The sequence below is a fragment of the Chelmon rostratus genome, chromosome 3, assembly GCF_017976325.1.
Source record: "Chelmon rostratus isolate fCheRos1 chromosome 3, fCheRos1.pri, whole genome shotgun sequence".
NCBI classification, from domain to species: domain Eukaryota; kingdom Metazoa; phylum Chordata; class Actinopteri; order Chaetodontiformes; family Chaetodontidae; genus Chelmon; species Chelmon rostratus.
The window spans coordinates 25,863,268-25,888,636 of NC_055660.1; the positions used below are offsets into that span (position 1 = coordinate 25,863,268).

The 25,369-nt window shown below is 42.7% G+C and overlaps 1 protein-coding gene across 1 annotated transcript; it reads right to left on the bottom strand.

The window, feature by feature from the left end:
* Positions 1-1,628: 1,628 nt before the first annotated feature.
* On the bottom strand, positions 1,629-16,661 carry LOC121625905 (high affinity choline transporter 1-like). Its single transcript, XM_041964228.1, has 9 exons — positions 16,357-16,661; positions 11,846-12,055; positions 11,534-11,647; positions 10,384-10,539; positions 6,944-7,092; positions 6,348-6,491; positions 5,219-5,372; positions 4,811-5,028; positions 1,629-3,449 (listed from the first exon to the last, which is right to left on the bottom strand). The coding sequence occupies exons 2-9, from the start codon at positions 12,027-12,029 to the stop codon at positions 2,880-2,882; spliced, it is 1,689 nt and encodes a 562-aa protein (XP_041820162.1). The 5' UTR covers positions 12,030-12,055; positions 16,357-16,661; the 3' UTR covers positions 1,629-2,879.
* Positions 16,662-25,369: the final 8,708 nt, after the last annotated feature.

Here is a 25,369-nt window from a genome sequence, read left to right on the forward strand (position 1 = left end):
TCCAGCAGTTCTATTCTGTTTTACTGGCTGCAGTTTACCCATCATCCACCAGTAAAGTTCTCAGAATGTTTGGAAAAACAGTTTATATTTACAGCTTGAGTCAACTTTGCACTAAGGTGGTTCAGACAGCAAAGTCACAGTCATTTGGTTTCAGCCTTTATTCTGACAGAACATCACCCCATGGGGATTTACATTAATCCATTACAAAGTAGGGCCTTGCCAAGTGGCAAGAGAGAACAGCCTTCACAAAAGTTCAGTATTCAAACAACGCAGCTCATGGCAACCAACATGCATAATAGTATAAAACCAAATACATATCAGAGGAAAATACAATACAAGAACAACTGTCCAGGACTTTCATAGATGGTGTTTGACTAACCCAACATGGAAAAAAAGAACATCTTTCCTCAAAAAGTGATGAAAATACATATGCTCCATTATCAAAGTGTTGCCGCTGGGAAGTTTTCTCCATCAAATCACGTCTGAAGTGTTCGTTCTAAAGGCTATTACTGCCACTCATCAATATGTAGCATGTTTTTCCTGTGAGGTGTACAAAGCACACCTGTTGATGATCACGGCTGACATAAATGAACAGTGATTTGAACACGTGTGAAGGCGAAATTACATTTATTGTTCTGCAGAACTCAAGGTGAATTTCTTTTACTGAGATGTTGCTAACTTGAAAATACACATTTCTCTTCTACAACTCAATGCATAGCGATCAACTTTGATACAAAATAAAAAGTGTAAATATACAAATCATGATTAGACTGTACAGTACAAGAGTATAATACAGGTAGAAATCACAGTCACTATATATAAAAAGATGGATGCATTGTGTCCTGCATGTGTCCAGTTTGTTCTGTGCAATCAGTCTTTGGAAATCATCATTCATACAATATGCTTTGGATAGAAGTCAGAATCATAGGTGAAGTTTTGTTTACTTAAAGTCATCATTGTCAATCAATGAGGTATTTAAACAGTTTGAGCACACACCCATTTTACAATGACGAGCAAATAACCGCTGACAGCGGAGTGAAACCAGTTTCCAGTGATATTAAAGGTGACAGTGTGGTAGAGGAAGGATTTCTGACTGTCACTGATTTGCAGGAATCTCTTTGCACCACAAACTACCATGTAGGCTCAGTACAACAGAATATACATTAAAAAACAATGATTATTTAACAGTTTCTTCTTCTAATAAAATCTAATTATTAAAAGATTGTAAAATTTGCACTGTTGTGAAACTTTCATGTAAATTCTCAGAATCTTAGCTGCAAACATTTTCACCACCGCAGAGGAAAAAATGATCCCACTGTAAACTACAGCTTTGCAGACAGTATTTAACAAAAAAAAACCCAAAACAGTCCAAAGTCGCTGACAAACTGAAAGGCACAAACCTCACACGGATGGACGGAGAAGGAAATGGAGGAGGGGGAGGAAAACGAGGGATATGTCTGCCGCTCTCTCTGTGCAGTTGCAGAAAACGGCTACATTCAGTTGTTTATGACGTGAGTAAATTGCACATGGGGGGAATGGGCTCACACTAACTGATGCATGCTGGGAGATATGGCTCTGCAGCGATGTCCCTCCCTGCTGCTATTCACAACAAGAACAGGTCAATTAAGTTAGTTATCAGGACAAAACTATTAAGTGAAATAGTTTTTTTGTCACTGCTGTCCAGGTGTTTTTTTTTTGTGATTTTCAACACTGCTTGCACAACAAAGCCACCAGCATTTCACTGGAGACTTAAGTCATCCACAGCTGGGTGGTTTCAAACTTTGTCACAGTGTGGGAAAAGACAATAATCTCAAACTGAATGAAAAGAAAACAGAAAGTCAGAAAACAGCACAGTCTGTCCGTGTAAAATAAAGCGTATAAGCGTTGACAGTATGTATGAGTAAGAATATTGAAAGTGGATTATCTACTATTAACTCGCAGGCCAAGAAGAATTACCATTTCTGTATGGAAGAGCTCGAGGCAGCAGATTAACTAGAGATCAGATCAGAGTCAAACTGTTCAATGACGAAATTCACGAATGCACCGTGTAACAGTGCAGAGTGTGCACTCGTCAGGGAAGCATTTCTTTGTTCGAGGTGTGAAACAGAGCCCTGTCACGCTGCACATAGCTGCGAATCATTAACAGAGGTTCACGCTGAGAGACAAGCGAGGTGCACACACAGTACGGCATGGTGAGACACACCCGGCTCCATCCATCATTGTTCAGTAAAGGATGAAGCAGGTGGCTTGTTGCGTGATGCACTCTCTCTTACAGAAGGCAGAATTCAATAGATAATAAAGTTTTGTTGATGTGAATTGTAAACTTATTTTATCATCTTATGGATTAATTTGAATTTTTGGGACAAATTTAATTCCTTGTGCAAGTGTCTTTTTTCCATAAAGTTGAATTCAGGTCTCTCAAAAAGGAAACCTCAAGGTGGAATCTCAAGTCCTCAAAATGTGGTAAAAATACAAGTCTGTTCTTTATTGAGTAATAAGAGGTATAAGTTGTATTTTTGTATACGTTTAACGTAAAATCCTGTTGTGTTTTTTGAAATGGAAGTTGATTTAAATGGCTTGAACTTGCCTTCTTTGTGTGGACTGCTTCTATTTCACTGATGTATATGATATGTATGTAAACATCTTTTATTATATTCTATGCTGGTTAATGTCTTGTTGAAGTAGGGTGCCAGAGAGCTCAGACTGCACTCTGTGAAAGTAAATGTCAGCGCCACAAATGCACTGTGACACTGAACAGAATCTGCACATAACGTCCAGCCTTTGCCGTTGTTCCCCCTGTGTGAACTCCTGCTTAGCAGATGAACAAACATGCCCGCCTCCAGCCAGTGCCCATCTTCTCTCCATCTTCCTGAGCCTCTTCAGCAGCTGGTGGTGTCCAGTAACTGTTTGGCCACGGAGCCTTCTTCGTTATCAGAGTTGGTCCTCCTGTCGCTGGCTGTGCCACTGGCTGTGCCACTGGTTGGGCCGCCGGCTGTGGATGTCTGCTTGCGTTTGATCTTGAACACATCCCACCTCTCAGACAGCAGACCTTTGTTGAAAATGATGGACGCCAACCAGGAGAAGAGCAAAATGGATACAAGCGAAATGACCATGATGGCAGTGCGGAAGGGGAAGAACTGGGTTAGCTTTCCCTCGTCGTCCAGCCGGCAGCCGGGGAACTTGATGGCAGGCGGGAGGCCAATGAGTGGCTCGCCGCTCAGGACCCTCATGACGATTCCCATCATGTAGCCAATGATGGCTCCGTAGCCATTGGACACTTTGAAGAAGAGGATGCAGACCAGCTGAGGGAACATGATGGTGTAGGACATGTCCACACCCACAAGCCAGAAGACCAGGACACTGCTGTCCAGGAAGGTAAGGGCAGTGCCAGCCAGACCCACCACCACCACCGAGATACGGATCACCCACTGCATCTCACGGTCTGACGCCTGAAGGAGTGGAAAGAATGACAACAAGAAAGACAAAGAGAGCTAAGCTTCACTTTACACTTTGTTGTACAACGTAAGGACCTAAAGATCATCTGGTACCCTGACAAAGACACAATGCCAGCACTATAAGCAGGAGTACACACAGTTCTGGACCCTGCACACAGCCTTTCTCTATGGGCTCATGGGCCATTCCCATCCTCACATGCACAAATATTCATTCTAGCATCCTTGTGGGCCCTCCTCATATGAGGGTCCTGTATACCCAACAGTGAACAGGCTCATTATGTAGAACATTCCTCTGAAATAATGAAGTAGATGATTGTTATAAGAGAGCAAACATCATAAACAAGACTCAGTCTGAAACAGTAGGCATATTGTACAGCATGTACAGTATTTAAAAGTCAATAGCTACTTTGTTGCTGCCTCCAGTTTATGTTATGAGAGTACAGCATAGAGATACAGTCTCTGGGCTGTCAGTGTTGTACAGCTACCCACACAAGTCATTTTGTCATGATGCTCACTATAGGCTTTTTATTTTCAGTAGATTATTGCTGTAAATAAAGGCAGATTTAAGATTATCAAAGGAAGATAACAACATTGCATGCAAATTTACTATGACCTGTGAGAGACAGATTAAATAGGAAAAGGTCCAAATTGAAGCAGCAGAGGTCATGATACAGGAAACAAACACTAGTGGTGTTTTGACATGTGACCATCTGTAAGTATATGCCAGTGTTCTCTTTGCCAGCGTTAATGTGCGTCAGCTCTCCAGAAAAAAAGCAATTCCATCACATTTTCTTCACGGACTGAGAAACTACCCTGTCTTGACTACTTCATCTGCCTGTGGCACATGACACACCCTGATGACATCATCTGGGTTCTCTCAGAGCAACAGGATACATTATACAACTGATAGAGTCTATTTGCTGCAGTTTTGTCATTGAACATAAGGTTTCATAGAGGACTCTTCTGCCCTGGAAAGCCCAGTAGTCAGTACATACAGGTTTGGTCAAAGACCAGAAGCTGGCTTGCTATCTGTTTGAGTATATAAATATTAGCTTGCCATAGAAATATGCCGTTCACAAAGTAATAAAAAACAGCCTGTAAAATTTGCAAGAACAACGAAAATCTAGTTCACACGATCTGGTGTGGTTAAGCTATCCTTAAATCATATATGTATTTAAATAAGAGTGCAGTATTACATTTCTTTGGTCTGTGACAATTATTGGATCAGACTAAATGGCTAAAAAATGTTTACTTTCCTGATACAACTTCACAGTTTCTGTAGTTATTGCTCTCTGCAACTGCTGTTGTTCATGGAGACACACCGCTGACATACAGTATGTCTCAAAAATTCTCACCTGCTTCCTGATAATATTCTTGTAGATATTTGAGGAAAACAATGAGGCAGAGGACAGCAGAGCAGAGTCCATGGAGGACATGACAGCAGCCGCTACAGCGCCGATGCCCAAGACAGAGATGTAGGGGGGTGTGAGGAACTGCAGGGCAATGGGAAGGATGGAGCCTGCCTGGTCGCGCTCATATGGGGTGGGCAACCCATAGCTGGTTGAGTTCCAGTCTGGACGGAAGAACAGGAGAATACTTGAATTAAGACAAATGTTTTGAAACTGCAGGGAGGAATGAATGAATCCAATAAGAAACAGGGTTGAATCTAATAAACAGAGCGGATAATCAGAAAACCCAGCGCAGATGCTAAGATAAGGAAAGCTGACTTAAGTAATTTCTAGAGTAGTAAGTCAAGTGTGTACCTGTAGATGCAGCCACAGCCCCCACCAGCACAGAGGGGATACCCAGTACCAGGCAGAAGGCTGAAGAGGCGAAGCAGGTCACTTGAGCTTGGGTGTAAGATGAGGCGGACAGGATTCTTTGGTAGAATGCCTGGTAGGCCAACCCACCCAGAGCCTGGCATGAACACACAGTTCAGGCATGATGACAGGAAGCAGTTTGTACAGCAACACAACTCTTGACTTTGTTGTTGTTATGCTTGGCTGTTTGCTCATCTAATGAAATAAGCCCATTTAATTTAACTGATGTGATGGAATTATGTAATGTACCGGGATGTAACAGCAAGCGTATTTGTCCCGGACTGCTCGGTACAGGCCGTTCATGGTGCAACTTCCCGATAAGTCTTGCAATCCAAACAATTACTGTTACTATGGTCTATTTATGTCGCATGGACGGAACAGAAACTCTAGAGAGCTAGTTTTACCTGGATAGTTTTGGCACACCAGTTGTTGTCTATCATCTGCAGCATAGCCGGCTTAGCCCGGTTAGCCAGATTAGCCGAACTCATGCAGGGCTGCAGCTTCACTGTATGGGAGCACTGTGGTTTCCCAGTCAATTATGGCGAAAATGGACTAAGATGGTTCTGAATTCTACAGGAGTGTTTATTGCTGCAGATACGCAGTTGTACAACCTTCAGTTGTAGAGAATACAGGATTTAAGCATGTGGTCAAAGTGTTTGAGCCCTGCTATAATGTGCCTTCATGAGTGCCCTGCAGAAACAAGTGCCAGTTTCAGGACTTATCAGCAGGTCAGAGCCTTGTGATGGAGAATTCCTGACTTCTGTGTCTTTTATTTTTGTTATCTATTTTTTCTCGCTGACTATATGTCAGTAGTTGAGTGATTTAACTGCTCCAGTAAAGATGATGGACAACAAGCCCCTGTTGAATGTTTCCATTTTTCAAAATAAATGACAAAAATGTTATTTTCTACATCTTTTTGTTTTCCCTGCTGTACCGAAAACATAATGAACCGCGGCCCTGTACATTCCAAACTGTGAATTTTGTGTACTACTACACCCTTAGTAAATACTACATAAACTGTGTATTCTGACATTTCGCTCTGTTTGTGTGTGTAATGACACACTGCACTCACCAGCAGCATGAAGTCATCAAACCACTTGCCAGCCTCATCAAGCTCCACCGTGCCGACCCAGGGAGCCTGGAAGGTCTGGTTGTAGGCCGTCAGTGAGATGTCCAAAGAGTGAGGGTTGGTCAACAGGAAAGGAACACACACCCACTGTATACACAAACACAAGGACACAGCTAAGCTGATTATGGGCCCAGAGGGGGAGGTTTTCAGTCGGTCACTGGACGTCAGGAATCTGAAGCTAGAGTTGGAGGTAGAGGATGCTGAAGGGCGTAAACGACAGAGTACATGGGAAATAAAAAGGGTGTGTTCCTGGCTGGCTGCAGTGCCAGCGGTTAGCTTGTCTGCTGGAGTAGTTCATCGAGTTGTCCCTAAGTCACCGAGCTTCTAGAACTCATTTGGGTCTTCATAGTTGTCAGATAAACTAGTGAAATCAGTACATGTTTTTACGTAGCAGGTAATTTAATCAGCTAGCGTTTCCTCTGTGTTTTTGATTGCGCCAACTGATAGGACACCTGAATGATGTCCCTTCAGCTCCAAAACAGCCCAAACTGATTGTTCAAAATGGCCGCTGTGCGAGGGGGTCGACGGATGTTACGCACCAGACTGACAAAGATGAGGATGAGCTGGATGACATCTGTGTAGGCCACAGAGTAGAGCCCCCCCAGCAGTGTGTAGATTATGGCCACCACTGAGGAGATGATGATGGAGTAGACGTAGGACAGGTCCAGGATCACGCTCATCGTTCCACCTGGAACAACACAGCAGGGCGATGAGCATCAGAGGACTGACGGAGACGAAGAGCTCAGTGTCAGCAAGTCGTCTAATGCACAGGTGTTTGTTGCTACAGACACATGCAGCTGCTTACTGTTTGTTTCTTTAGGTTCTCAGTCTCTCTTTTGCTTTTAAATCTTTCCTCTCTCACACAGACACACACATATACATGCATCCACTTTTATGTACTAATACTAAAGGTGTACTACGAAGCCAGTGACATCGTCTTGTTATACTGTTCATATCACTTAGACAAACTAATTACTCTTTTACCAACAAGCAAAAACATTACATTTCCAGTTATTTAAGTCAAGAATAAAGTTATCATTAAGCATGGGTGGCTTTGGTTTAAAGCTTCAAAAAGCATCCAAGAGCTTAGATAAAGCAACAAGCCAACATAAAAGTGATAATGATGAGATTATCACAAAACTGTACAGAAACACGTAACAGAAGCAGCCTATTGATTGTGACACCGAAATGTTCCCTTTTCACCCTCTTGGGTAAATTATCACCCGTTTATTACTGATTATTCGTAATCAAGAAGGTAAAGAGAAGTGTCTTCAAGTAGTGAAACACAGGTGTAAAAATGAGAAAACTACGTTTATGAGTAAATGTAAACAAGTGAATAAAGAAAAAGACATCTTGTTACTCAAACAAGGCAAGCAAAACGTCACTACCTTCACCGTCTCTTCTGCCACATTGCCAGGGTCCCCCCAGCCGCAGCCTGCAGCCACACCACAACAATGCCCTTAAACAGAGAAGTGTCAGATCGGCACCTTCGATCGCCACTCACCACCCTTTGCACCATCTTGACGATGCACACTTCACCATTTCAGTTTGAATTTCCACCCCGTGTGTTTGACATTTTAGAAATCTGATCTGTAACCCCGGAAACTTTTTTTCCAGCCGATTTGTCAATTGTCTACAGACACACTGACCCATCGTTTAGTAAAACAGTTGTTAACCGCCTGTTCACACTTGGCACAAAAATGCATCCTGTTAGATACGCTCTAGGTACAGGTGGGAATACATTAAGAGGTGGTCAGTGACACAATCTATACACGGCCACAACAAAGCGCAAAGTTCACTTTGTATAAGAAACCTCGGCTCATCAAACAAAAGTTACCATGAACTCTGACCGCAGGTGGTCAGTGGAGATGCATTCTGATGCCATGTGTGAACTGAAATCCATCTCAGCTACGTCTCCACCTGATCTGGATATATCTGGATACACAGGTCACCCAGATCTGTTTGTTTGTCCGTAACCTCCCCTATGGTGGGGCATCGCTGTACTGTAAATAATTCCTGCTTGGTCTGTTTTCCAGACATTCTGTGATCTGTGCTGAGCTGTGCTGCCCCCCCCCCCCCCCCCCCCCCCGTGCTAAATTTAGAGAGGGGAAATGTGGAATGGGATTCAGAGGCCTCTGGGACTTAACTGGACAGCACCAGGGATGGACAGAGGGAAAGCGCTGCCTAAATACCCCTGTGTCCCTTTTAGATTCGTGTCTCACTTTCAAAACTCGTGCATGTGTGAGCGTGCACACACACACACACAAACACACCCTTTGCAACCTTTCTGTCCTGTCCTCGATTCCTTCCCGGCAGAAATTTGACCATGACTGTGTGCTGTTGATATTATATGGCTAACTGACAGCACATGGAAAGTGTTTTTTTTTAATATTAAATCCTCTCTGGCTCTGAACCACCACACACACACTCACCCAAGCAGACCATGAAGCTCAGTTTATACAACACACACACAGATAAATGGTCTCCCAGCAACAACGCCCCTGTAGCTCAAATTATCAGTGCATACACTCTAGAGTGTCAAGTGTTTATGTGTGTGTGTGTGCGTGTGATGCAAGCGCACATCAGGGATGTATTCTTAACTGTTCCAGAAACAACAGCAGGAGGTTTTACTGACTAGTGAGGGGTCCTGATTCTATATTGGTTTAATAGGGTTGGACAGAAACGTCCCAGGAGCATTCCTGCCTCCCTACCAGTCCTTTTGTGGAGCATCAGCACAGCGTACACTGCTACCTTGGTGACTCAAACACTGTCATGGATTTCACTGTTTCCCTTGAAGTCTTTTTAAATATCCTTTTACACACAGAAATATAATAATAAAATAATAATAATTCAGCATGTAGCATTAACCCTCTGTCAATCAGCCAGTGCCTTGGCACAAACAATGGAAAATCTGCTTTAAATAATTGATCACCTTTCACAATCAACAGGCTGCTCGATGTTTAACCCCCCTTTTCAAATAACACTGGAAAAGAAAACAGCGTTAAAAATACACACAGGAAAACATTATGTACACACACACACACACACACACACACACGCACATTTTCTCTCACATTCACACTGCAGAGCACATGCACACTTGCATCCACTATCAAAGGGCATTAACAAACACGCATGCGCTCGCGCTCGCACACGCACGCACACACACACATACACACAACTTACAGATTAGAGAAACAGTGAAATTAATAGTGGCAAATTTCAATAGAAATAACAGTATCATTACATAATTAACTCACAAGGAGCCTTTGCTCTTCAAATAGGTCAGTTAATGGTGTGCTCCTTGGTTAGAAGTACTCATCAGTCCCGCCTGTAGGTACTAGTTAGCTGAACATGCTAACGGCTGCACTGGAGTTATCGAGCACACTGTTCCAGCCAGTCCTTACCCTTTAGCTCTTGTGTTTTTTGTTAAGGCAATAAAAATCTTGTTAAATTACAGACTGTATCTCTTACTGCACCCTATAGACACTGCTCCAACACACAGAAACCCACAGCTGGACAGTCCAGCCATGCCTTATTTACCAACTTATGATTGAACAATTGTTATAGCAAACAGTCATGTTCACAGATTTGGTTCATATATACTTCTTGTTGTGCAGCTGTCTATCTACTGATCTAGTGAACTACAGCAGCCAAATATAATGTGTGGTCAGGATAACATGAACACCTGACAAGGAAATATAATCTGATACAAAACTGTTTTGACTGTAGTTTGTGGAGGTGATTTTATCATGTTGTCATGTGCTCCCTTTATTTCTCTTCACCTGCCCTCTTGCAGTAATCTGTCATTCGGACATGATTGAGTTGGTGCCAAAAAAAACATCAACCCCCAACTGTTTTTCTACTCTAGTGTTTGTGCACATTGTGTACCCAGATCTGCACGTGCCTGCATGATTCCACCAGTATGTGTGTGCACATCTCATAGTGCCAGACAATTTAACAGTGTGAAGTAACTTACCCAGGCTGACAAGTGTGCGTGCCACCCACAGGACATCGGCAACCAGCGCGGGTAAGATCAGCGCGCTACTCATAACGTTCCCATACTTCTGTTGGAAGGGATCCATCATCGTCACATACTTGTTCTCTCTCATAGGCTTGGCAAAGAAAAAGCCACCTGGAGCAGAAGGGAAGGAATTAGCATAAAATCAGAATCTGGAAATCATGAAGCCATCAATTTTAAAACATGGCAACATTTCTGTCATTTAAAAACCCAAATGAGACAAAGGAAGAGGGTGAACGGGAAAGAAGGAGTGTGTGTGAACAATAAGATAAGACGAGTGTTCCCTCCAGATAACACAATAAACACCTTCAGCTGGACTCGTGTTCGTTTGGTGAACAATAGACAAGAACGGAACAAAGAATGTTATACTTCCTGACCAGGTTTTTCCAGTTCCCATTACTCTCACACCACGCAGGCCATTGTGACACTGGGGCCTGAGTGCTGATTATTTCACCTGTCACGAATGTTCACAGACAAACCACCGAGTTTGTCAGTTTGGTGAATTCAGAACTGGGCAATCTAAGTCTCTGGGCGAACTCATCCCGTTGCACCTGTTGCTTCAAGTTACAATCCTGAACTGATTTCTCATGGTCCTATTTTTAACATGAGCGACACTTTTATTGGTGTGTGGAGTCGGATGGGAGTTTGGTAGCTGCGTTACTGGTCAACAACAAGCTTGGAACCAAAGTCTGTGAAGTTCATTTTAATACTGATTTAATAAACTGTGTGTAGAAACTTTAGGAAAGTTAATTTTACAGTTTTCCTGATTTAGTTATGTTAGTTAGCTATGATGAAAGTATTAATCCTATAGATGCTTGTTACTAATATGCTGATACTGATACAGTTGCTCAGCCAGTACCCGAGTGTCACTGTCTCACATGGCTTTGATTAGCGACTGAGTGTAAAACAGGGGATGCAATTTTTGTCCATGTACAAACTTCATCCTCTAGTGTGAGGATAACATGCACCAATAACTCAATTTCATCAGCACAGTTGTATCCAATTCCTTTGGCTCCGATGGCAATTAGCTGACGGTGAAGACTGTAGAGGCGGGGCTGAGGCTGCGTGGTTTATGGCTTAACATTTGGGGGCCAGTGGTGCGACTCACCCAAGAAGAAGGTCAGGACGTAAGGCACAGGCATGAGAGCCCACACTGCACCTAGTGTTGGGTTGTATGTGGCCTCAGCTATACCGAGGATGAAGCCTCCACCCACCCATGTAGCTGCAGAAAGACAAACACACATAAAAGGAGAAACATGAGGCAGCTGTAACCTATAGCGTTTGCATTCCACTGATTTCTTCATGCATACCAAACAACTACTAGACATCACTTATCACTTGCAATATTTTTTCCCAAAACACAAATTATCATTCTTAATATTTAATGCCAGAAACACATCAGAAAGACTGACTGCTTTACCTGTCAGAGTGAAGATGCCGACCAGCAGGCTGATGTTGCGTCCTGCCAGTAGTGTTATCTCTATGCCATCCCCTGACCACTTCTTCTCCTCCTTCTTGGAGCGCATGGACGCCCAGATGCCCGTGCCCAAGATCAGCAGGTAGAACCCTGCCATCACCACCAGACCCGGCACATTGAGAGCCATCTTCAACTACTTCTACGTGTGTTTTCCTGTTGAGAGACAGAATAAAGAAACATGATTGCACGCAGTTGATAACTGCTCCAAAAAGAAATGTGCACATGTTTTTTGCAATGGTTCTTTGAATCACAACAGGTCAAAATCCATAAAACAATATCACATGACAATACATATTCTATTCCTGTATCTGTAGGACTGTGAGACAACGGGGGCGGGGGAGGCAAGTTTACACAAACTGCAATATGACACAAAAGTGTCATCTCAGATGATTCTGACAAAGAAAAAGGGAGATTCATCATGCACAGAAAGCTGTTTAGCACAAATGATAAACTACAATGAGTAGAAAAGCATGTATCAACTCAGTGAACAGAGGAGGGCGAGTGAGATGGAAAAGGAACTCTGTACATCTAACAGAAAAAAAAAGTGGAGAAAGAAAAAGCTGCAGAGGAAAAAAGAAAGGAGGAGCAGCAGCATTTCAGATGATCCGGGTCTGCTTGCTTAGCAGACGAGGAGACGGGGCGGGGAGAAGAGCTGGGGTGGAGGAGGAGGAAAAACGAAGGCAAGGGCATGAGTGATGGACAGATAGAGAGTCGGAGAGTGGAAGGGGGTCTCACCATAATACTTGGCAGCACTGACAAAGATGGCGGACAGTTGTTGTCCCCCGTCTTCAGTGGTTGGGCAGCCCGAGTTTTGACCCCATACATTGGGAAGTGAACACAGCTTAGAGTCACATTAGTGTGCACACACACATGTGTCGATGTGTGTGGTCACTGTAACTGTGCATTGGACAGATGGTTTTCTAAAGGATTAAAGATGATCTTTGTGTCTCTAAAAAAAAGTGTTAATCTTGAACTGCTGGTTTGCACCTACGTGCACACACTCTGCACATTAACATGGCTGATGTCCACTACACTGTATCAGCTGTGTTAATGCGGTCCAGGTAAAGTGACTCAAGACTCAAGACAGCTTTCCCTCCAAAATAACACAGTAAGGCAGTTTCTTAGAAAAGCTTTTCCTTTATTATAGACAGAAACTCATTTATCATAAACAAGCCATTGTCATCAAACAACAAGACATGGGCCTCACCCATCGGACTGAAAAACACAAGCTTTGGCTCGGATCATAATGGAAGACAGAATGTATGCATATCCACTTAGATCAGGCATGTCAAACTGATTCCACAAAGGGCCGTGTGGCTGCAGGTTTATGTTCCAACCGAGGAGGAGCACACCAGGCTGGAATCAACTAATCAGCTGATCTCAGTCTTCAGCTGATAACTAATGATCCCATGATGTTGATTGGTTGGCCTAGTGTGCTCCTCCTTGGTTGGAATGAAAACCTGCAGCCACACGGCCCTTTGTGGAATCAGTCTGACATATGTGACTTAGATGGAGCAAAAAGGGAACGTTTGTGAAAGGAATGGACTGAGAAATACGAGTAGGAAGCAAGCGCACACGTGTTTATGAGAGGCCGTGGAAGGAACGGGTGAGGGGCTGAGGGGGGCGGCTCTGGCCCAAAGTCAACAAAAGCCTGAAAAGCTCACTCACGTGGCCTATATGTTGTTCTGCATGTGTGTGTGCACACTGCTACAGCCACTGATACAATGCAGAGTTCAAACTGCACCTTTATGTTAAATTATAGCATTTAGCCACATAGGTTCAATGAAAACCAAGATCTGCACGCTGTGGCATACAAAGAACACTGGGTGGGGAAAAAATGGTTGCAAAAAATGTCTTTATTATGAGAGCGCCAACATTTTCCCTGTCATATTTCAGAGCTCCTTATGATCTGACAGCTGTTGATACACGCTCCTTTGCAGGACAAGGTTTAACATGTAATGAACACATCAAATATGTTCCATATTTAAGGTTAACCCTAACCTCAATTTATATACACTCTTCTGTCTAGCAGCTCGAGTACTGCTCAGACTGTAAAAACTGGCTGCAGAATTAAATAATCATATCTAAGTGGTGATGAAATTGAATAAAATAAGCAAATATATTTAAGTGCATGTGCAGGGTGCCTTGACGACTACTCGTCGGGTTAGTAAAAGAAAGGGTGAGGCTCCACTCCAGACTGCAAACGACAACGGTGAGTCAAACAGTCATTTATCGTTTAGATTTGACTGATTCTGCCTCTGATTCTTTCCACACTAGTGTAAGAAATCAAACCCATATGTTTTGGTTTTTCATTTGTTCATTCTAGACGTCTCTGAGGTGCATCTAGTGATGTTAGCTGGACCGCCTACGGTCAGCCCATTCCTAACATACCCTGCTGTAAGATAACGTACATTGTGTAGCCGTATGAGACATTCTTCAGCAGCCAGCCAGCTGTCATCAGCAGGCTAACCTGGCAGACCTGCTGTGGGTAAAAAAAACATGTTTCTTTCTGCTTGTCAGTGGCATTTTGGAAGTTTCCTAAGCTTTCAGTGTACATCTATGAGTCAGAGAAGCCATTTGAACTTGTGCGCTTTGTTCATGCTGGTTACGACTGGTCTTCTGGTCACAACAGGTTTAGACTGACAATTAACAACAAAAGCTAACTGTTCCTCATTCAATCAGAAAGGTCAGTGAAATGACCTGGTAAAAAAAACTAATGTTTTGAGACAGCTGAACTTTTTGAACTCGTTTGGATTATGGAGCAGTCTCAACTCAAGCAACTTATTTTGCTGTCAATGTGCTAAGTCACCTGAGTTTAAAGGACCATTCAGAAGAGCATGACTCTGTACGAAGAGTTCTCCCACAACAACGCTTGAATGAATCGAATGCTGACAGAAGATATACTGCAGGTTTGACACCTGAAGGCCTTTTTCCAGGGACTGAATGCAACCTTTGGCTGAGGGAAACAGGCACAGTATCTTTGGACATGAGGGCTTTCTCTGTCTAAATATCCCATGTGGTATTCTCTTTCATACAGGTGCAGAAGTGTGTCTTGGCACGGGTGCAGCTCCAACACTCTTTCTACGAATACCCCCACCCCTCCTTCAATACCTCCCATCTCTCTGCCTCTCAGTACTTTTCCATTCAGACCGACTCTTCTCCATCTCCACCCCCTGCAAACTGGCCATGTAGAGAGCACTAAAAGACGTTATCATCTACTGTTAGCGGAGAGCGCTGAACTGAGTGTAACTCGTAACTTTCACTACAAATCTACACATCTGCACACGTGCACATTCACACAAGCTATAAGGCTACAAGACTTCAGGTAGATGGAGAGCGCCACTGAAATGTGACCTTGCATTGCTGCGGACACAAGTGTGTTATCTTTCACAGAGAGAGTGGAGGGACCAACACAGAGATCCTTTTGCTTCCCTTTGCTTTGTTAAAACGCCTCTCTTTAGTCATAATGAGTAAAATTTGAATTTGTGCCCCACGCACAAGATTAGTTCTCGGTAACAGCCACAGCCTTGATTTAGAACGTTTCTGAGAAATCATTCACCAAGCCGCAACAAGCAGAACAAGAACCAAGACAACAGCAAAGAGGAGATACTGTAGCAGTTACTGTAAACATTGCATTAATGCTGCTCCATAGGTTTTTAAATGCACTGAACTAATAAGAACATTAAGTATTTTCTAACATATTGGCTGTAAATATTTACTTATTCTATAGAGGTACTCTATTAAGGTCTCTGGTGGATTGGAGACACAGAGGAACCCCTTTAACAAAGATTTTCACCATCATGGGACACAGAGTGCATCAAAGGTTGGGTAGGCAACAAAAGGATGTGCTAAAAGTACACCATAGGGACATGAAAGACAGATCACTTTAAAGACAGATTAAAGCTGATCTCTTCTCATTTCGTTAGTTCACTCAAGGTGCTGTGACGAGGAGGTGAGGCTGGATGGGTCAGCCCTCACGACAACTTTGACTAAGAGGAATGGGAATGACAGATAAAGGGCTGAAAGGAGCAAATACAGAGGAACAGTGAACATTGCTATCGTTGACCCTAACCCTAACCGGAAAATTGCAAAAAAAGATGCATCTACAGTGACTTTCTTGGTAAAAATACATGACAATTGCTTGTTGCAAATATATATATATAAGGTGAAGTCACAAATGGTAAACCAGAAGAACCCTCAAGGATGATGACTTTGATTAAGAGCCCACTTGGCTCTGCAGCAGCGTCCCTCAGTGCTATTTCTAGGACAGGCATGCACTCTCACTTGGTATCCCAAATTGACCAGCTCAAATAGCTTTCTCAATGAAAAACACACACATACTGTACAAGCAAACATACGCAAAAAGATCTACAGAAAGTAAACAACAAGACAAGAAAGAAAAAAAACTGAGCACAGGAGACTAAAGCAAGCACATTGAATGGTTGAATACATACCTAGGGTTAACAGTACGTGTCTTAGTGATGATGTGAAGAGGGAACAGAGGCTATTCTCACAGGACAGAGAACAGGCCAGGTGGTAAATTCAGTCCAGGAGGAGAGAGACTCATGCGACACTCATCCACAGTGTTGGGGAGTGAAAGAGATGGAGGGCAATAAAAAGAAACAACAGCTGATCTTCAGTCTCTTAAAAGTCTATGTCAGATCTGGTTTTTAAAGCGTTTTTTTTTTAACAAAGTGCTCTGTAGTGAAGAGGGAGAGGAGTTGATTCAAAGCTCATGACGCTGGTTCAGTGAGGAAGGATGGAACTCTCTAGAATCAGCACTCACTTGTCCCCTGGTTTTAAACCTCACAAGGTGGGAGGGGTCACACAGGATACAAAGGAGAGGGAGGCTACCCCTACTGCCGCCTACTGGGTGCGTCAGTGGTTGTGTCCTCAGCCAATTAGCTGTGTTCAGAATGTGGGGCAGATCCAGTCCCTGTTTAGCTTTGGTCCACATGAGGATGACTGTAGGGTGGCACTGGCACCCCCAGCTGCTTGTGATCAGCTCATTACTGTTGCTGTCCAGCTCTGCCTGTCTCTACCTCAAGCATCATTCTTTTCCCTTTTTTTCCTCTCTGAAGGGACGCTATGCAGGAATTGTCGGTTACTGTTTGCAAACGTACATTTTTGGCTCTGTGTCCACCATTTTTGTCCTTTCCTCTTGGATGCGTACTGCTTAGAGTCTAACACCTGGTTGCTACCTTTTTAGTCCCGACCTCACCTGTGTGCATCCCGACCAGGGTCTCTGCAGCACACTTATGTATAACACACTTATGCCGGGTCATAAGTGATGAATGAGAGGTGTTACTTTTGTATGAGTCCATAGGTAGTTTTTTTTTTTTTTTTTTTTTTTTTTGGGGGGGGGGGTCCTGCATAGTATACCTTTAATTTCCCCAGCCACTGTCAAACTTTGTCCTTTTCTGCAGCCTCTCTAATCAAACCTCTTTCACTGCGCCTCTCTATCTCACCTACCTGCTGTGTTTCACAGCACGCCAGACAGGATCCTCACACGCATACATGGAGAAAATATCTCCCTCTCTACGCTGTTTTTTTTCTTCAGTTCTGTTGGTGTGTGCTCATGTGTGAGTGTGGGCGTACACGACTGCCCCCTTGCCCGGGACTTCCACAGAGCTTCCCTTGTTCTTTCCATATGCTTTAGTATATCAAGCATTTCGTAACTAACGTGGGATGTGCCAGACAGAAGGTAGCAAGCAGAAGTTGCAGTGAAGAAACAGGCATGAGTTTGGTTATAAATAGACAGAAAAATAAAAGTGTTGTGCTGATGTTTGCCGACGAGCACACTTCCCAATATAAAACGATTTAATTTTGAACTTGAGGATGTCAAAGTTTGCCGAGATCTACAGAAAGCTGCAAAGGCGTCTTTGTAGGGTCCACGCGAAGCCAAGTATCAGCTATTGGTCACACACACACACACACGCAGCCTCAAGCCAAATATTTTCAGACGGTTTCTCACACTGGTGGGGAAAAATGAAACCATTTCACATTCAACAAACCTAACGTGTGTGAATTCTTGCCTCCTCTGTAGTGGCAGAGCAACAGGAGAGCCGTTCTCAGGGAAAATTACCATTCAGCTGCCAGCCTTCAAGATAAATAGAGATAAAATGCACAACCCAGCATAAAATAGGTCAAAATGACAACTAACAAAACAAGAGCAATTCACAAGAATATAAACTACCAGAAACATCTATATAGAACATCTATTTATGTCTATGTAGCATTTTTATACCCTGGTAAATGTCATGAGATCAAAAAACAGCATCCTGATTTTTACAGATGAAAAAAAGAGAAAAGACCAAATTCTGAAAAAAAACAACCCAAAACTAAATACCACAGGGAATCAGCCTTATCTCCAGTCTGTCTGTTTTCCTGTAACTATAATGTCATGGGATGCTAAAAGTGTAAATAAGCAACTGTTCAACAACAAGCAACAAGTTCGTCTTATCAACGTATAAGTGATGTCAGTGTCGTGTTCACTACTTGTTCAAAAAAAAAAAATCTGCTACTGCTGCTTTAAAGCTACAGTATGTTATATTGTGATAAACGTACCAGTACCAAAAAAAGTACCAGTTTAGAGTCATATTTCCATCAACATTATACTGATGTTACCCTCAAATGTTATTTGTATGTTATGGATGCTTATTGTTGTGACTCACTTCATGAACTTAAATGTATTGCTTATTTCAAATGCGAGGGCAAACAGATATCATTCAGACACTGAAGCAACTTAAAATTTGTGATATTGATTATCATGTTGGATATATATATATGTGAATATATATGAATGAAAAATGACTAAATAGATACAGACATAAATAGATAAAAGAATAAATTACTAATAATAGTTGCATTAGTTGCAATAAAATAAATGCATACATACAAATAAATAAAGAATAAAGAATAATTGACTCGATTGTGTACAACTGTTATCACTACATAATAATAATACAGGTAATCATAACTGAAAATTATCAGAATAGAAGAAAATCACTATTATGGGCCACATACACGTACAGGCTCAAAAGGTGGAACAGTGATAGGTTGATGTTCATTGTGAATGGGACCTGGTGCTGCAGCCTGGCGCTCTGCTGCACTACAGAGAATTAACAGGCGCCCAGTGGCATGATAGGGGAAAGCTGAGAAACTTTTTCAATTTGAGCGACAATCTGGCTCAGGAGAGAGATCAAGTCATTTGATTGTGGTTCATCAAGGTGGAGCTCATATCAGGCTACGAGTGGACAGTCATGCAGCGGGGTGGAGGACAACAGCATGTCCAATTTCATCAGTGAAACTGGACAACTGCCCTGGTGGCTGGTAAATAACAATGTGTGAGATTTTGGACACAGCTGTCTCTGTGATTGAATGGTGTTCAAATGAGAAATGGTTGCACATAGGCTAATGAGCTAATCTGTTAAATTTTCAAAGTCTGTCCCACTTCCTCATCCAAGCAGGCCGAGGTCCTGGTCAGACCAGGGAAATTTGCAAACTGGCCTCCTCTACCAAGTATTTGTCTAGAATGTCCTGTCAGCAGATAATAAGATGGATGAACTTGGTGCTCACAGTTACAATTGTATTATACATATATACAGTATATATACACGTTTGTACATAGCAACAGAGCTCCAACAAGCTCCACCTTCATTTCGGCACTGTCTCAGCCAGCACAGTAACAATGTGAAGTGATCTGCAGGTATACTGTAACATGGCCGTCTCTCTGTTTTCCTATTAACATGGCACCGGTCATCTCATACTTGGCAATTCTAAGAAGTCATTCAACATTTCATCTCCATGGCAGTGAAACTTAAAACCACAACAAAAACACGATGCATGCTCTTGTGAGTGCCACTCTGGCAACCTAACGGAGATATTTGCTACTTCGATTACAGCTGGCCTCGAATATCAAAGTTCATTTATTGTCATTTCATAACACACCGTTGTGCAATCAAACGTTGCAGCCCCTTCATACTATACACACATATGACATATATACAAATATTTGAATTGAAACTGAATAAAATAAAACAAAATATATATACATATATGCTTTAATCAAGACCCACCTGCCTATACAGTATTCGTCGAATTGTCAGTCCACCAGTTCTGTTAGTCCGCTACCTGTTTGTGACCAGCTTCCCTGACTCTCTTTTTGTGTTTGTGCACAGGTGTTCAAATCTCACCTTGTCTGAACCTCGTCTGTGTGCCCCCCCGGGAAACCCGGCTCAGTAGTGTTCTGGACTCAGCTCTAGTGAACACAGCACTTGTTTGGACTCATTAGTGCCTTGCTTGTTGAACATTCATTAAATTGCTTTACTTCACTCCTGTCTACTCTTTCCTGTGTGGCATTTAGAGTCTGCTTATCCCTTAAAACATAGCTCACAATAATTTCTAATGATGTGGTTTCATTCGATTCATAAAAGAGGCTGAGCATAAAAAAACAGCTGAAATTAACAGCACCTGCCTTGCAGATTCCCCTTGTATACATCCAGCACAAATAAAGGCTTAGTCAGGAATAATCATGGGCCAAAAGAGACAAGAAACCTTTTTGGATGATGAGATCATGGCGATGGGAGAGGAGAGTGAAGCCAGGAAACACGTAGTAGGTTGATAAACAATTCCTACAATTTGTGTACCCCGACATGAGCAGCAGGAAAATAACTGATGCCAACTGATGTCTAGACTTTGCTTCGAGATAAAATCATTTCCACGTCAAAGTAAGATCCACATCAAGAAACCTGAACGCAGCACCAGTGGAATTTTAATGATTCCCTTCCGTCACATAATTACAATGTCCAGTGCAATTGGATTCTCCTGGCTCTGTGGTTGTCGTTTCCTAAATCTTTATGAATACTTGACGTTTTCAATCGAGATCAAAAGTGGATGAGAAAGAGGAGAGTAGGCAGCATGATAAGACATAATGTACAGGGGCCATAGAGGATAAGTGTGTGTGTGGGTGTGTGTGTGAAAGGGGGGACAGGCAGTGTGTGTGTGGGAGGCATGCTGTTGATGTTAATAAGCTCATAAACTGTTTCCAGGAAGGAGAAAACAATCCAGGGACATTTTGTCAAAGCAGAACCTGTTCCAGCCTGTGAGCTGGCTGTTTTGACAGGCTGTTTATCAGCGTGTGTCAGCACTTTCTGCTCTTATTTATGAATTGATTTTACATTTTAAAATTTTACATTTTAAGTCATGTTAAAGTTTAGCCGACAATAAGTACATGTCTCCATGTGAAGCTTTGGCACGGAAAAGTCCTTTAAAAGTTTGATTGACATGTCATAACCAAAGCTTGTGTGCTTTTCTCTGACCAACACAGTGCTACACTGTGTGTGTTTATACACCGTGTGTGTGCAAATGACCTATTTAACTTACACTTTAAATAAATGCTGTATGTTTTACAAGCTTCGGCATACCAACTCCAACTTGAAGGTACACAAAGTCATAACTTTAGATTGAGCCCTCCCCTTTAGAACAGTGGTTTCCAGGCTGTTTTAGAACATGGATCCCCTTCAAAGGACATTTTTTTTTTCGTCATGCCACCATGAGATGCTTATTGGTTTTTAACACTCTGAGATTTAATATTATTAAATTATACTAAAGAGCAAAACCTGCGGGTCTGACTTCCGTGACAGGAGGTTTTCTGTCTTCTTCTTTTCTTTTTTTTCATCTGTATCAGGGATGACAGAGCCAGATAACTCATATATAATGTTGGAAACAAGAAGTTATCCAGGTAAATCTTGAGGCACCGTTGACCCATCCTAAAGGCACCCCAGGGTGCTACAGTATCTACTTTGGGAACCACTCTACAGGACGATTGCATAAAGTCATTATGGACAGTGGAGGGGAGGATTTGGCTGATGATTTCTTTTCCTCTCTTTGCCAAGGGGCCTCAACAGGTCTGTGAAATGTCTGTCAGAAAGCCAAACAAGTTTCCTGTTTACACACGGAGGATATCATGGATTCCTTCTTATTTTATAATGTTAATGTCATGTTGGCAGAGTTGAAGCAAGCCTGCTGTAGCTGGCTCGCAACTCGCTTTGCCATCTAGCGGCAGCCCTGCAGCCACCAAAAGACAAAACAGTCCTGGCCCTGTCTCTGACTCTGTCTGTCACTGGGATCCAACAAGCAGAGCTAATTGGTGCTATGTGCACTGAGTTGCCCAAAAATTCGCCACAAAGGGGTAGTTTTTGTTGGATTCTGCTGCCAAAGCCAGTGCAGGGAATGGGCTTCAGGTTTCCCTCAAAGATAAACAAAAAGGAACCACCAGTACCAAAAAAAAGGACAGTCCACCACTGGCAGCCATTGTAATTATATGTTATTTGCTACACAAGGCTGGCAGAGCAGCTAATGGCAGCCAGACTACAGGGCTATGTAGGCCAAACATCAAGACCATTGATAATGAGACTGTCTGGACAAAAAGCTAGTCTAGTGGAGAAACAAACAGAAAACCAGCTGACCTATTTCTAACAACTTTTGGAAAACATGCTACACTGTTCTGACTTGGAAGGGCATAGAGGTCTAAAGATGAAACTGAGGTTAATTGGACCAGTACCTCTTGTACCTTGTCACCTGATGATGTGAACGATGACTTCGGTCTCATGACATTCTTGTGCTGCGTCCAGAGAGGCGACCTGAGCTGCCTTCGCTGCTGGATTGCAGTCAGCGCCAAGACCAACTCAGTGCTGACATGTCATCATACTGTACCTATGTGCTGTATAATTTATGACTAAAACAGTTTGTGAGCAGATTAACACAGGAAAAAAGCCAACACACGCTTATTCTTGAATTACAAATTATTAACCTAACTCACATCAGTGCAATACTGATCAAAGTCTGCATGCAGAGGGCAGCAGCAAGGTGTAAAAGCTGTGTGTAACACCCAAGCTGTTAGGCCATCCCAACCTGCAGCAAGGCAGCTCTGCTGGTGTTTGTAGGCAGGTTTATTGTGACTGCACTGGTTGGATTTTGCTGCTATCATTTTGCTATTAGATGACTTGAAAATGATCATGATCAAATTAAATTAGTGCTTAAATGATTTATTGTCCTCTCAGACGTGGATTGTTTGTCATTTGTCCTTTGATTTGTGAGTGCTGTTGAGGTGCAACAACATGTCTGCCAATATATAATAAAGTAAACCACTACAGCTTCAATGTTCAGTATTTTGCAGCTGCTACTTGACTATGAAAGTGCTCATCGTTTCGGTTGCTGTGTATTGCAACATTATAAGCTGTGGCCCATATAAGATGTTTACTGTTTACAGTACAGTTAAAGCTGCAGCAGACAAAACCTGTGCAAACCTATGCGAAACCTTCCACCTCTCTCTGCTGCCTTGCATCAATCTGCCGAGCCCCTCCCACCACAAGTTTGAATAGCAGCGGAGGGAGTTGGCTGCCCGGCGAAACCTCATACTCTCCACGGCGCGAGCCTCACCAATACCATCCCAGTCCCTCTCGTCGCAACTGGTCTTCCCGAAGACGCCCCCCCAGGGCTGAGCGCCCCAAGCTTCAGAGGCTGCTGCAACAGCATCTTGCGGTGGAATGAGAGGCTAGTGCACCACACGCTGTCCCCAACCAAACGTCATTCCCCACTGTTTGCCATCATGCGTTTTTGCCACTCCCTGATTTGAGCACCATGAAGTGCACATAATGAAGCCAAAGGTCTGTGTGGAGCTGGGACATGTTCACACATGTGTTTTGTACCGTGCACCCTTGTAGGCAAAGAGGTCTTAGACATTGGAATTGGAAACTTGAATCAGGCTTTCACCGTCTGAAGGGACGTGCACGTTCATTTGCATTTGAATCGGAACACCCTCTCTCTGAAATGACCATTTTCTAAAGCTTGAAAAGAGAGCCAAGAGGAGGTACAGTCGTCTAGTGTTCTCTAAGACCACTTACATCTCAATACGCTAAAAGATTATTATCGAATTTTAGCCAAATGATGGCAAAAACCTTCTGCCTACACACTGCAGCCGGGCCTCACACTGCTGAGGTGGTTATTCTGTTTAATTAACCACAGACACTGTGTCTGCACGCTGAAACCAGTGTTTTATCACAATTACAGTCTGATGTGAGGCAGTTTTGTTTGTTGCCAAATATTGACTGAAATGTCCACTCTTAGTTAATGTACACCCACACCCACCCACCCACCCTCACACACTGCCTTTTACACCACACATTAAAAAAGTAAATTAAACGTTTGTCCAGCCCTCCCGACTACAAAGATTGGCAGACACACCTAACAATGAACATTAATGTGGAAAGAGAAGGTAGTTGGCACATTAATAAATATACTGCAGATACAGAATTTGACACGATGATTGTACTAACCTGGCACATACTGCACACATTCATGCAATGCCACATACATTTTCCCAATGGGCTTTACAGGGCTGCAACATGATATGACCCCTTTTTTTTATTTGGCCATATTTAGATTTGAGCATGCGAGACCAATGGCTAACATAACTTTATAATGGCAGCAGCATGATACCTGTCAGTGGTGAACACAGAGAACCAGCTGGCTCACTCCGCCACGGCACTCACAGTGGAGTACTTTTCCATGACGTCTCTAATGTGTGAGTGTGGGGGTAGTGTATTTCCTCTCTTACATCAGAATACTACATGGTTCCCACTCATTTTCCAGGACTTTTCCAGGGGTGATCTAGCTGGTATGACAGACGGGGATATCGCTGTCCACTAATATGTGGCCCTCTGTGGAAGTCTGATTTAAAAGAGTATGCTTATACGGTCGTAACCTCTAGCTGTTTTAATGTCACTGCTTGCACCATTAATTCCTCCTTTCTTGCCTTGCTTTAATGCTTTGTTTTAATATTGTTTTATATATATATGTGTGTGTGTGTGTGTGTGTTTGTGTGTACATACACACACATATCTATATCTACATCTGTATCTATATATAAATATTTATTTCAATATGCATATTCTTAGATTTTGTTTTTTGGTATTCTGTCATTGTAGTTTAGTTTACTTAAACATTGCATGTCATGTTCTGGTCCATTTTCCCACAATGCAGCATTGTGTTTGAAGACACAATGGTAGCAAAGTCAAAAAACACTGTTCGCCAGTGTTTAACTGGTGTTTGACAGGGCTCCCATTCATTGTTTCGACCCCAGCTTCCCATTTATTATCATTCCACTCTCTCGGCAATGCCCACACATATTTGAAACCATTGTTCTAAGACGGAGCTGAATCACAAACCTTAAAGGGTCTATAGGTGAGACTTTCAGCCACTAGATGTCACACTAGCACCGGCACCTCAGGAAAAAAAAACCCAAAAACAAATGGCCACACCTGCCCCTCCCTTCCTGAACATGCCGGCTAAACAACGGAATAAAGTTACGTTTTTGTAAACAATGTCATGTGACGAGGCAATCATGAGGATGTACATCTTGGCTATTACTTTGTTGGTTGGAAATTGATTTTTACAGTTATTTTG

Bases quoted from the DNA above. Each gene is read 5' to 3' on its own strand.
- LOC121625905 (XM_041964228.1), bottom strand. From the start codon at position 12,029: ATGGCTCTCAATGTGCCGGGTCTGGTGGTGATGGCAGGGTTCTACCTG. The intron at 5,373-6,347 runs GTGAGTGCAGTG...TGTTCATGCCAG, and splicing joins TTGATGACTTCATGCTGCTG to GCTCTGGGTGGGTTGGCCTA. The intron at 5,029-5,218 runs GTACACACTTGA...TCTTCCGTCCAG, and splicing joins GGCTGTGGCTGCATCTACAG to ACTGGAACTCAACCAGCTAT.